General features: G+C 46.5%; 1 protein-coding gene across 4 annotated transcripts in view; it reads right to left on the reverse strand.

The window, feature by feature from the left end:
* FUBP3 (far upstream element binding protein 3) overlaps positions 1-12,607 on the reverse strand; it is a 75,634-nt gene that overhangs the window by 28,868 nt on the left and 34,159 nt on the right. For all 4 annotated transcript variants that reach the window (XM_025888164.2, XM_073905608.1, XM_073905607.1 and 1 more), the window contains one exon: positions 8,654-8,759. In XM_025888164.2, the coding sequence (XP_025743949.1) occupies positions 8,654-8,759 (106 nt within the window). The remainder of the gene's footprint in view (positions 1-8,653; positions 8,760-12,607) is intronic.

Raw genomic sequence — 12,607 nt, forward strand, 5'->3', positions numbered from 1 at the left:
CCCGAGGAAGGGGATCCAAGGCCAACCCAGACTCAACTCGGGGCTGGCAGACGCCGAGAGCCACGACCCCGAGGAAGGGGATCCAAGGCCAACCCAGACTCAACTCGGGGCTGGTAGACGCCGAGAGCCACGACCCCGAGGAAGGGGATCCAAGGCCAACCCAGACTCAACTCGGGGCTGGCAGACGCCGAGAGCCACGACCCCGAGGAAGGGGATCCAAGGCCAACCCAGACTCAACTCGGGGCTGGCAGCCTCTTGGGAGGCACTCTTGCACTGTCTGTGCAAACGCTGAAGCCGCAGGCTGAAACGTGCCATTTATTAAAGTTTCAGTCCCTGTGGAAACGGCCCCATTTGATGCCTACACGTGAAAACCAGCAGTTAGAGCGGGCACTCACACGGGGGATGGGTAACGTCCACTCCACGAACAGGGAGCCTCCTCTCAGTCTTCACAATGAGGAGGGGTCCGACAAGGGAGGCATATGGGGACCTATCAAGTTCAATTCCATGGTAACTACAGTCATTTTACTGTAAAAAAGGCAAAATGCTGCATACAATCAGTCCCATTTCCCGTTAATGGTGCATGCTGGTCCACAGTGCTTCATTTCCCCTCAGAAGCTCACCCCCGCTCCATTCCAGCACACACATGTGCGACTGCGCATACACACACAGACACACACACACACACAGGTGTGGTTCTCGTTTACCTGGCACACCACACAATGGGAAGCCGTCTGGGCTAGGGGAAAATGAGCTTCCCATAGAAAAGACTCATGCTACAATATGAGAAATTTTTTCTAAAGAGTAAAAATACTCTGCCAATTTCAATAATGATCTTCAAAAAAAAAAAAAAAAAAGGCACTGGACACATTTTTCCCCACTAGCGAGGAGAAAAATGTCTTCCTCTTTCTTCCCCTAAAGAAATGCTACAAAATATCACCAAGGAACATACCCAACTTTATAACATGCATCAATTTTTAAAAAAATTTTTTTAAAGATTTTATTAATTTGACAGAGAGAGTGAGAGAGCACAAGCAGGGGGAGCAGAAGCAGAGGGAGAAGCAGGCTCCCAGCCGAGCAGGGAGCCCGATGCGGGACTCGATCCCAGGACCCTGGGATCATGACCTGAGCCGAAGGCAGACGCCTAACCATCTGAGCCACCCAGGTGCCCATGTACATGCAGCAATTTTAAGAGTTAACCCCCAGGCCCCCCCTTCACAAAAGCCCCCGTCCTCCTTGTAGGAACGCAGACAGCAGGCGCGAGCATGGTGCACAGAGCGGCAGACCGGAGGCAGGTGAATGGGTGGGTCGACCAGGACAGAAAACATCAGCACTTTTTATATAACTGACCAAACAAGTAAAGAAACCAAAGCTTCCTCTACAGATTTCGGGAACAATCCTGCCCCCGTCCCTGGCTCCCCGGCTCCTCCGACTCTGATCAACGCCTTCCCAGGCCCCGGTTACAGTCAGGAATACCTACAGTCGGTGGCAGAGATTTCTGCCTTTTTCTTTTCTTTTAAGATTTTATTTTTTTTGACAGAGAGAGACACAGTGAGAGAGGGAACACAAGCAGGGGGAGTGGGAGAGAGAGAATAGGTTTCCCGCAGAGCAGGGAGCCCGACGCGGGGCTCAATCCCAGGACCCTGGGATCATGACCTGAGCCGAGGCAGATGCCTAACAACTAAACCACCCAGGTGCCCCTTCTGCTGTTTTCTAAGCACTTTTATAAGGCTTTCTTCCCAAGGACAGGACAAAGGCTTCCTGTGTTCTAAGGCAGCAACTCTCCACCCAGGGCCACAAAACACTGACCTGCTGAGTTCAGCTGAAAGTCCTTAGGCAAGTAATCCGTCACTGATTTTGCAAATTGTCATTTTCAAAAAATCAGGAGTGAACCCAGGCTATTCTCCATAATGGCACCCTCACTCGCAAGCTCACGGGCCTTGGCGAGCGGTGTTCTAGGCACCTCACCGCTGAGCCCACTCAGGCCTACCAGAGCCCCAGGAGGCAGACGCTTTATCAACAGGCCCGCTCTACCAACCAGGAAGCTGGAGGACCCAGGAGAGCACCTGTGCCCCTGTGAAGGCATGCTGGTCACACCTCTCTGGTCTGGGCAGAGTCCGGAGGCAACACAGTGTGCAAGGCCATCTTGACCCTCAAGAAGCACAGAATCTAGTAGGGCCAGGAGGAAGCTCTGGATGAGCAGTGACCTGACCTAGTCTCCAAGGCTGTGGGGGCGTTAGGAACCCCACCTGCACCCCTTCCCCGTCCGAGTGCCTACCCACAGCCTGACCTGAGGAGCACTGGAGTGACATTAAGAGGAAAAACAGGTCTCTGATACGTGTTTGTAGCACTGGGTCTTATTTTCCTTTAGGCCAGAGGTCATAAAATCAGTTTTGGGGATCACAACCAGCTTTATTAAAAACTGAAATCAGAAATGGAGTATATCATATATAGTAAGAGTATATATTCCATTAAGCTTTTATTTCAGCTACGCATGTGTTTTAGTGTGTGTGTACTAACTAGTTCTGATGGAAATATTGAGTGGTGTTTCACTCACAAATAACTTGTTATAATCCTTAGGATAACCTCATGAGGTCAGTATTAACTCCATTTTACAGGTGAGGAAACAGAGGCTCAAAGAGGTTAGGCAACCTGCCCAAAGTCACATAGTCAACAAATTGCAAAGCTGGGATTCAAACCCTACTCTACCACTTTGGAGCCCACATTTTCTTTCTTTCTTTTTTTTTAAGATTTATTTATTTTTAGAGAGAAAGTGTGAGTTCACGTGCATGTACACAGGGAGGGGGAAAGGGAGAGAGAATCTCAAGTAGACTCCACACTGAACATGGAGCCCAACAAGGGGCTCGATCTCATGACCCTGAGATCACAACCTGAGCCGAAACCAAGAGTCGGATGCTTAACTGACTAAGCAACCCGGGTGCCCCGGAGCCCACGTTTCCCAGCATGCACTATCATAGCACGAGAGACAGTGACTTGGGTTCAAGTCTTGCCTCTGCCACTTCTCAGACATCAGCCCTTGGTGAAACCACTTCTCCAGACATCGGATTCCTTATCCGCATGAAAAGGAATTCAGGCTTCTGGGTTCCTTCCAGTGATCTTTTCTTATTATACAGAGGCCTCCCCCACCCAGCTCCATCTCTACATCCTGGCAATCACTAATCTATTCTCCATTCCAAAAATGGTACATAAATGGGATCACAAAGTATGTAACCTTTTGCGATTGGCTTTTTTCACCCAGCTGAATTACCTGCAGATTCATCGAGATTGTTGCGTGTATGAATAGTTTATTCCTTTCGTTGCTGAGTAGTGTTCTACCATACGGATGTACCATTTTGTTAGCCATTCACCTGCTGAAGGACATCTGGGCTGTATCCAGTTTGGAGTCATTGCGAATAAAGCTGCTACAAAGATCTGTGGACAGATTTTTGTTTCTTGAGAATAAACAGGTCTAACTGTGGGCTGAATGGAGAGCACATGCTTCATTTTGTAAGTTTTCTAGAGAGGCTGTACCATAAGATGTGTTTTTAAAAGCTCCTTGGGTGGGCCTCATAGCCAGCCAGGGTAGAGAACCACTTAGGATCATACATTTCCTAAAAGGGTTTTGAAAAACTATAAATCCACTTTTAATGTGACATCTAAAAGGAATCCCTACGTTAACAGGTACAAAGAACATAGCAGGTATTGTACAGAAGCTTCGGTTGTATCTCTCTTGTAACACCGATGTGACAGATGTATTAGCTCATTCATTTCTGCGGATCATCTCTATCTACTATATGGGATATCTAGTTGGCTAAGCCAACTGTCAAACCTGTCAGATCATACTTCGCCAGGGGGGAAAAATTTCACTTCCTTTTTCCAACTTACACATACATGTTAATATGCACCCATATGACTACCACCCACTTCTAAATTTTAATCCTAAAATGGATGGATGGATGGACGGGGAGGAGGGGACTACCTGAGTCTCTGCGATGAGTTGCTACCTGAATAAAAATAAAAATCAGATCCTGTCCCTTTCAATATTTCTTACCAAGACTCTCATGCTTTGTTGCTGGGGAATGCCCCACTCAGAATTCTGGATTCACGCCTCTTGAGGCATCTGAGGATGGTGATGTGCCACCATAAACCAAGGGGAAATATGGCAGGGGACACAGAGATGAGAGGGGCACAGTGACTCCACCACAGACCCAATTCTCAGATCCATTTTAGGGAAAAGGGGGCACACAAATAGAAGAGCTGGGACAGGGCTCTTGGAAACCCCTCTCCCCCACCTCAGGGGTCTTCACTCCCCCTGCTTGAAGTCTAATGCTGGACAACACTCCTGATCCCTCGCTCCATCCCTGCCCCATCCCATCCCCCCCAGGCCTCAGGGACTAAGGTCTAGTCTTGGCTCCTCATCCCTGCAGCTTCCATCATTCTCCTCCTTCAGGGATGGTACGAGCATGTGTCGGATTCAGGTTCTCTCTTTTCAGAGCAGAGACTCCTGCCAGAGGTGGCGTGGGCCAGAGGTAGCGGTCCACACACCACTGCCGCCCAGCAGCAAGAACCCTGGCCCTCCCCACTATTCAGCACCGGCACCTTTCATCCCTCTTCTCTCTTGAAAAGTGTGGATTAAAAAAAAATCTTCCCGCCTCCTTCTTGTTTCCTCCTTCTCTTTGTCCCTGGGCCACACAAGCTGAACCGAAACTTGTCCGGGGCCACAGCGATACTCTGTCCTGATCTTCCTGTAAGTGGTTCATGCGAGAGCACACTCAAGAACTCTGCCTTCGCTCACCATGAACGCCATCCAGATAACCTTAAAAGGCGGTACTATCTAAACAGTAGTACATAAACCTCAAAGACTGACGGTCTGTGGAGCAGCAGCACAGCCATGCTCCTGTGCTTCCTGATTGTCTCCAGCTGCTTTCAAGCTGACAGCAGAGCTGAGTCGGTGGGACAGAGCCCATATGGCCTGAAAGTTTAAAAAAATTTACCGTATCGTCCTTTAAGAAAAGTTACGCCAACCCCCGATTCAGATTAAATTAAGCTAATACCAGTCTCTTTGCTTTGGATCTAACTTTTCACAAAATTTTCTAAATGCTAATCGTAGGACATGAAGAGAAAGAACGGAAGCATCAAGCGTTTATTCATCTACTACGTAAGGGAGGGAGAGAGGGAAAGAGCCCATCTCCAGGATCACAGCCTGCAGAATCTAGTAGGAGAGGCACATGATATACTCTGGTATCTGCAGAATAAAGTAGGTGTGTGCCCTGGGAAGGGGACAAATGAACGGCTTTCGAGGTTCAGAGCAGAATGTGACCTGTTTACTCTCTGGTCAGGCGGGTATGTGGAAAGGGGGAAGGGGGAGGGAGGAAGAACAGGGGACAAGTGAAGAGGCTCGGCGGCATCTGGCAAGGCACTGAAGAAAGGCAAAAGATGAGGATGAGGCCAGGTTCTCAGGAGGATGTCCCACCAATTCTGAGACCTAAGGACCAAGCAGGACTTAGCCAGGTAAAGAGCTGGGAGGGGGCATGGGTTTCGGGAAGAGCAAAGAGAAGAGACAGATGACCAGGCTGCTGCAGAGCGCAGAACAACAGGGACGGGGGGAGCCAGAGTAGAAGGGCAGGTTAGGAAGGGCTGGACCCCCCTGATTACCGGAAGCTGCCACAGGTCTTAGGACAGAGGAACGGAACTGGTCAGACCGGCTTCAGCCAGAGGCCTCAGCTGTAGCAGGAAGAAAGTACCAGATGGAAAAGCTGTCTGCCACACTGAGGCTAGCAGGAAGATTCCCGAATTGGCAGGGTGCGCCTCAAAGACTGTTATGAAGTGTGGGTGCCAAGAGCGAAGATGTTAATGCTTACAAGGACCTGACCCAAAGCAGAGGGCAGTGGACCGACTGCTCGGCCCAGGTCAGGGCACCAAGGCAGGCAAGGAAAGCCACGCTCCGACCCCTTCTTGCTGGGCTCCGAGAGGGCTCACGAGCCGGCAGTGTGACGCTTCAAAGCTGCCCAGGACACAACTAACCGGTCCCTTCCTACAACAAGAACAAATCCTTTCCCTTATTTTACTTGTTTTCGTCCTCCTATTGGTGTACTTGTTTGCAGATCTCAATGTCCTGCAGAAACCTTGAGGCTTCTGAGGGTTCTCTCTGGTTGACTTAATGAGTTGAAGCACTTTTAGACAGACCCAAGCAACACCTCCAGAAACTTCTAGGGAACTGGGCTTCAACCCTTGAGAGGTTAAAGAATCCGGCTTCCCAGGAAAGTCAGAAAGTTCATGTTGCTAAAGAAGTGATCTGGTGAACTTCTGTCAAAAACACCCGAGCCAAACCAAACAAATGGAAGAACCGTGAAGATTTGGAAATCTTCATTGCTCAGAAAAAAGTGCAGAATTCCTGTTTGTTGTTCCGTCTCTGCTTTTCTAAACTCTCCTCTCACAAATGGCACGACTGTGACCCCTAGGAAGCTGTCGGGTAACCATGAACATCACTGTCCTTGACAGGACCTGTTTATTCACATATGTATTTATCCACGAGAAGAGGAATGGCCCAGTGACCTTATTATCCCTGTCAGAAGACAACCGTGGCCTGCCCTGAACATGTTCGAAACGCCCAGAGTTCTCTCTGAACTTGACGGCACATCTCCGATGCCATGGGTGGAGACCGACTTGGAGGAAAACAATTTACATAATTCTGTTGTTGGAAAGGTGCTCAACTGAAGAGGATTAACTATCAAGCTGTCATGTCCAGTGTAAAAAGCCTGAGGGAAGTTTCTTGTTCTTCACACAGTCTAGTGTAAGACGGAGAGCTGGCCCCAGACAGGAAGGTTCTTTCTCAGTTCTTCCCTACTGTAACTGGGCTTCATATTTAGAAGGAAGAAAAAGAGAAACCATGTTTGTTTTCTGATTCCAAGGACTCAGTCCCCAAAGGCAGACATGGAAAAAATTATGGTTCTCAAAACAGAGGTGAAAATACACCACAGAGCAATGAACTGGAGTTCCAAGTGAGATTCTGGAATTTCCCGTGACTCCCTAGCTACATCTGCCTGCTCCCGAGGTCTCTTTCTTGATAAACTCAGAGCCTTCTACGAATTTCCCTCAAATGGGTGTACAGAGGATTAACGGGAGAAGAAAGTCGGCCCAGCGCCCGTGGGTTCATCTGCAAATATCTAGGCGCTCTTTATGCAAAGGACACAGTGATCGCCTGTGCTAGGCACACACAGGTTTTACACTTCCCGCCACACGGGGGGGGCGAGCAAGGCAGGGAGCTGTGAAAGATATTGATCATGATTTCTGGAAACAGTGGGGCAGAGGGACTGTCCATTACCAGAGCATGTGCTCAGAGCCAGACAACTTAGTTTTATTTTTATATCGATGTCCCATAAGAGAAACCGAAGCATGACTGCCTTGAAAAGGTAAAAAGGTCACTTTGCATTATAGTTTTTCATGTCGGCAAAAATGCAGACAATGCAATCAGTCATATTTCTTTTAAGAAATCACTAACACCAATCAAATATAAAAAGATCACAGGGTACCATTTTGGAATAGCAGTTTAAAATGGGCACCTTAGCTCCAATGGCCCTGGGGTAGGTTGTGTGTGTGTGCGCTCATAAACAGTTCCTTTAAATAGACAAGAACTTTTATACCCAGATGAGCGCAGCCCCCTTAAAATCTTCACGCTGACCCTATACAATTATTCCAAAAAGGTCAGCACATTTAAAAACAATGGCAATCTCCCCTTCAGGATTCCCTAAGAGACGTGAGAAACCAGTCACACCACATTACTTTTTCTACATACATCAAAACACGCACTTTTTTCGGAAAAGGAAATTACACCGTATCTACTGTTGTACACCTTGATCTTTTTCCATTTAATAATACATCGTAGAGATATGTGCATATACACATGGTTGGGCACACATGCAGACAGGCAGTAGGACAGAAGACACGCTGCGTGCATATTCATGTACAAACCAGTACATTTCCGATTCCCTTTTACAATAAGTCATACTTTGCAAGACACAAAATGTGATCAAGGAAGTCCGAGTTCCCTGTACACACCCAATCTGACAGATACTCTTTGCCAAGCTGCTGGTGACAGGCACTTTTAAGTGGGCTGAAGTAAGTATAGACAGAAACCAACAAAGTAACACATGAATGAAGGAAAGACGGGCGCCTGTGGGGAGAGCCTGTCATAAACAGGAGTGCTGAAAAACTCAGCAGACCGCGAAGAGGTCACCCCCCCTTGCCCTTTATCTTTAAGGTCAGGATGTAGCCACAGCTTCCTCTGGGCCATGCACCAAATCATAGCTTTTCTTTGGAGAAAAGTGGGAACTTCAATTTCCACGTGTGTCTTTGAAGAACGGAGGGCTAAAGCAAACAGAATTCTCGAATCAGTCAAATTACTTCCGAGCTGATGTGCAAAGGCCAAGCGAGTCCTTTACCTTAGAGCCCAGCTGAAAACATTCCCGTATTATCAAGGCAAATAAGAACTCAAATGCCGGAGAATTGTGCAGAACAATCATCCCCAATATGTCCCCTCCACTGTTCCTCTTCAGGAAGACGCTGGAGAGCTGTTAAGGAAATGGCTGACACCAACTCCAACTTAACTGGCAGGTTCGCTACCATCTGAAAGGCAAAGACATTTACTGCAACTCACCTCCGTCATCCAAGGGCCGTTTCTGTGCTCCGTATCCGTACACTGAGGGGTCCACTAGAGGTGTGGAATTATTCAAGTGAGGAACTGAATCAATTTTAGCAGCAATCTACAGAGAGAATCAGATTTAAACACTCAGTAACAAATCCTGGCCCCATGTGAGGGCGAAAGAGGGGTCCTCTTAAAAGGCCTGTGGTCCCATTTCTCCCCCGACCTAGATTAACGCAAGCCATTGTCACTGAGGGGACAGACACTTTTCACTGCTAACTGAATTCTCTTTTGGCCTTAACAACAATGTCTTTAGAAATAAAATACTTCCAAACATTGGTCTTCTACAAATTAGTATTTTTAAGCCATCACTTAAAATACAGGTATACTGCATTCTAAGAAAAGAGAGGAGACCAAAAATATGAAGAACTTTGTTCAAAAGCTTTTATCACAGGACTCCCTTAGGAAACAAGCTCCCCAATACTACTTAAAAGGCTGTGTTTCCTCAAACATGACAACTCGTTAGGAAAACATCCATCCCATAACTTCAACGCCTATAAAGTGATGATGTCATCTACGGAGATCTAAAATAGTAAGCTGCTCCTCATTGAAGTGTCCAAACAGTGGGGAGATGACCCTCTGTCCAGACTACTTCAGAAGGATTCCTGCACTGGACAAAGTGAGATAACCTCTGAGAGCTGTTTCAATTTTTAATATTTATCAGTTAAAAAAATGATCACATAGCTATTAAAACGTTTTCCCCCCAGAAACAAATGCTACGTGGGATTTATCTACTTCATTCTTATTGGAAAATTAAATGTGATCTTCATGATAAATCAACTCTTTCATTTAATCAGAAGAATATTTACAGCCACTGCTCTTGATGTTAGTCCCTAAATTAAGCTTAATAAATAGGTGTGGATTAAGGGGCAGATAGAAGGGGCGCCTGGGTGGCTCAGTCGTTAAGCGCCTGCCTTCGGCTCAGGTCATGATCCCAGAGTCCTGGGATCGAGCCCTACATCGGGCTCCCTGCTGAGCGGGAAGCCTGCTTCTCCCTCTCCCACTCCCCCTGCTTGTGTTCCTGCTCTATCTCTCTGTCAAATAAATAAAATCTTTAAAAAAAGGGGGGGGCAGATAGAAGCTCTGTCCCACAGAGCAAGTCTTCAGTGGTAGTTCTCCTGAGCTTGTCCAAATGTGCCCAGAAGTCTGAGACCTTCTGGGACCAACATAAATGACCTTAAACAAATAAACAACCCAAGATAATCATGACACTGAAACCCCAAGGCAGGACTTAAATGTCAGGAATCCAGGGTCAGGTCTCTCCCTCCTCTTTACTAGTTCTGTGGTGTTGGACAAGCCCCTCTCCTCTCCGCATGAGATCCTCTGGGTGTACCATCACCTGCCGCAGAGTTTGGGGAAAGCTAACAACATACTCTCAACACAAAGGAGCTTTGTATACTAGAACGTGCTTCACAAATAGCACGGCTGTTAAAATAAGGCAACTCAAAAAAAAAAAATAAGGCAACTCATCCAACCAATGTCAAATGCCTACTATGTGCTGGGCTCTGTTCCAGGCACTGGGGTTCCTGTGGTGAGCAAGAATAACCAGGCCCCGGAGGGGCACCTGTGTGGTTCAGTTGGTTAAGTGTCTGACTCTTGATTTTAGCTCAGGTCATGATCTTATGAGCTTGAGCCCCTCATCAGGCTTTGCGCTGGCAGGGAGCCTGCTTAAGATTCTCTCTCTCCACCTGCCCCTCCCCAATTCTATTTCTCCCTCTCTTAAAAAAAAAAAAAAAAAAAAAAAAAGGAATAACCAGGCCCCTACTCTGAATCAGCAGTCAGTGGGGAGTAACAGGTACACAAGCTAACCAATAACTGATCATTTCAGCTGGTAATTAGCATTATGCTAATAAGAGAAGATAATGACGTAGCATGCTTTGGAGAGCTACCTGAAACAGGGTGATGAGGGAAGACCACTGTGATCACGCTAGGTCGTGTGATCTAAGACCTAACGGATGAGGAAGAGCTGGCTATCGAAAAATCTGAGGAAGAGCATTCCAGGCAGAGGGAACAGCCTGGATAAAGGCCCTGAGGCAGGAGCCAGCCTGGTAGGTATGAGCCCAGAAGAGAGAAATCAACGTCACAAGAGTAGAGGGAACTAGATGTGTTCCAAGACACAGGCAAGGGCTGGTTCCCTAGGGCTCTAGGTCACGGTAAGGGTTTGGAGTTCATAGGAAGGGTGACAGGAAGCAACTTCGAGGAGTACTTGGGGAAGAAACATGTTTTCAAAAGGTCCCCTTGACAAGGAAAATAGATCCTAAGGAGAGAAGAGTAGGAAGACCATTTAGGAGATATTCTAGATCAGGAGTTAGTAAACTATGGCTGGTGAACCACTTGCTTTTGTAAATAAAGTTTTTATTAGAATCCAGCCACACACTTTTTTCGGTTGAGGAATTGCACTGAGACCATACGGTATACAGTGCCTAACACAGGTTATTTATTATCCAGACTTTCAAAGTCTGCCGGTCCCTCTCTAGGCTACAGATGATGGTACCTGGATAGGTGCTTGTTTAAAAATATTAGTAGTAGTAAATAATTAAAATATTAAGACTGCTGATAGAAACCCAACCTCCTATATCCAAGAGGCCATTTGCTCTAAAACAAAACACGGTACAGGTCTTGCCTAACAGCATTCTACCACTGACTTTAATCTTGCTTTCCATATTTGTTTTGGATAAGTTTATGGAAGGTTGGCTACTTACTTAAGATGCAAAAGTTACCTTTTAGGACCCAGCTGGTAAAGCAGGTAGATTAAAAGGTGAGAACACTGCCTTGGCTTGTGCCTCACGGAGACTCTTTCATCTGCCACAATAAACTGAGCGGTAAATGACTGACGTGGGGTTTTTCAGGATTATTGGCCCAGCTGCTTTTAAAGACAGCCCAAAATGTTCCCAGCTGACCGCAAAGCACAAAGAAAGGGGTACAAGGGCTCATGATTATCAGTGGAGTCCCCCAACAGCGTGCATGCCAAACCACTCCCAGACACAGACCCCCAAAACATCGGCTCGACACATTAGGCCACTCCCTGCTGCTTTCTGATGATACTTCTTTGCTTCCAGATCTTTTTCCTTTCTTCCCAAGTAGTTACAAATGTTATTCCTGAGTTTTTAGCCTTCCTTATAATTTATACAGTATGTTTCGCATGTTGCGGGAATGTCATTTTTTCCCAAAGCTGATAGCTAAAAATGTTACAATAGTTTCCTGTTCCTGAATTTGATTAAAGGCTGAGGCTTTCAGATTTGTTCTTAAGTCATGTTTACTTCAGTTATCTGTAATTTGGGAAATTTCCACTAAGAGAAAAGCCGTACACACTACTGCTTAAGAGGTGTAGCTCTGACTCTGAAGTCAACAGACTGCATCTGAACCCCGCTAAACAAATGTTAAAAAGGAGTTTAACAAGACAATATACAATTGTATCATAACTTACACCGATAGTACATTGTACATACAATATTCTGTAAAGAAACAATGTGTTCTTTCATTCATACAAATGCAAACCTTACTTTATTTTTTAGGTAGGCTCCACAGTGTGGAGCCCAATGCAGGGCTTGAACTCAAAACTGTGATTGAGACCTGAGCTGAGATCAAGAATTAGACGCTTAACCGACTGAGCCACCCAAGCACCCCCAACCTTGTTTTAAGAAATGATTTTAAATATCCACTAAAATAATGAGTTAAAATTTAGTGAGTGTTTACTGCGTGCTGGGCACTCTGTGAAGAGCATTTTATTTATTTTTTAAATAGTTAAGACTTTTTTTTTTTTAAGATTTTATTTATTTGAGGGTGCCTGGGTGGCTCAGTCGTTAAGCATCTGCCTTCGGCTCAGGTCATGATCCCAGGGTCCTGGGATCGAGCCCCGCATTGTGCTCCCTGCTCGGCAGGAAGCCTGCTTCTCCCTCTCCTGCTCCC

Source organism: Callorhinus ursinus, unplaced genomic scaffold (genome assembly GCF_003265705.2).
Source record: "Callorhinus ursinus isolate GAN/ISIS: 27379988/994484 unplaced genomic scaffold, GSC_fseal_2.0 scaffold24, whole genome shotgun sequence".
NCBI lineage: Eukaryota > Metazoa > Chordata > Mammalia > Carnivora > Otariidae > Callorhinus > Callorhinus ursinus.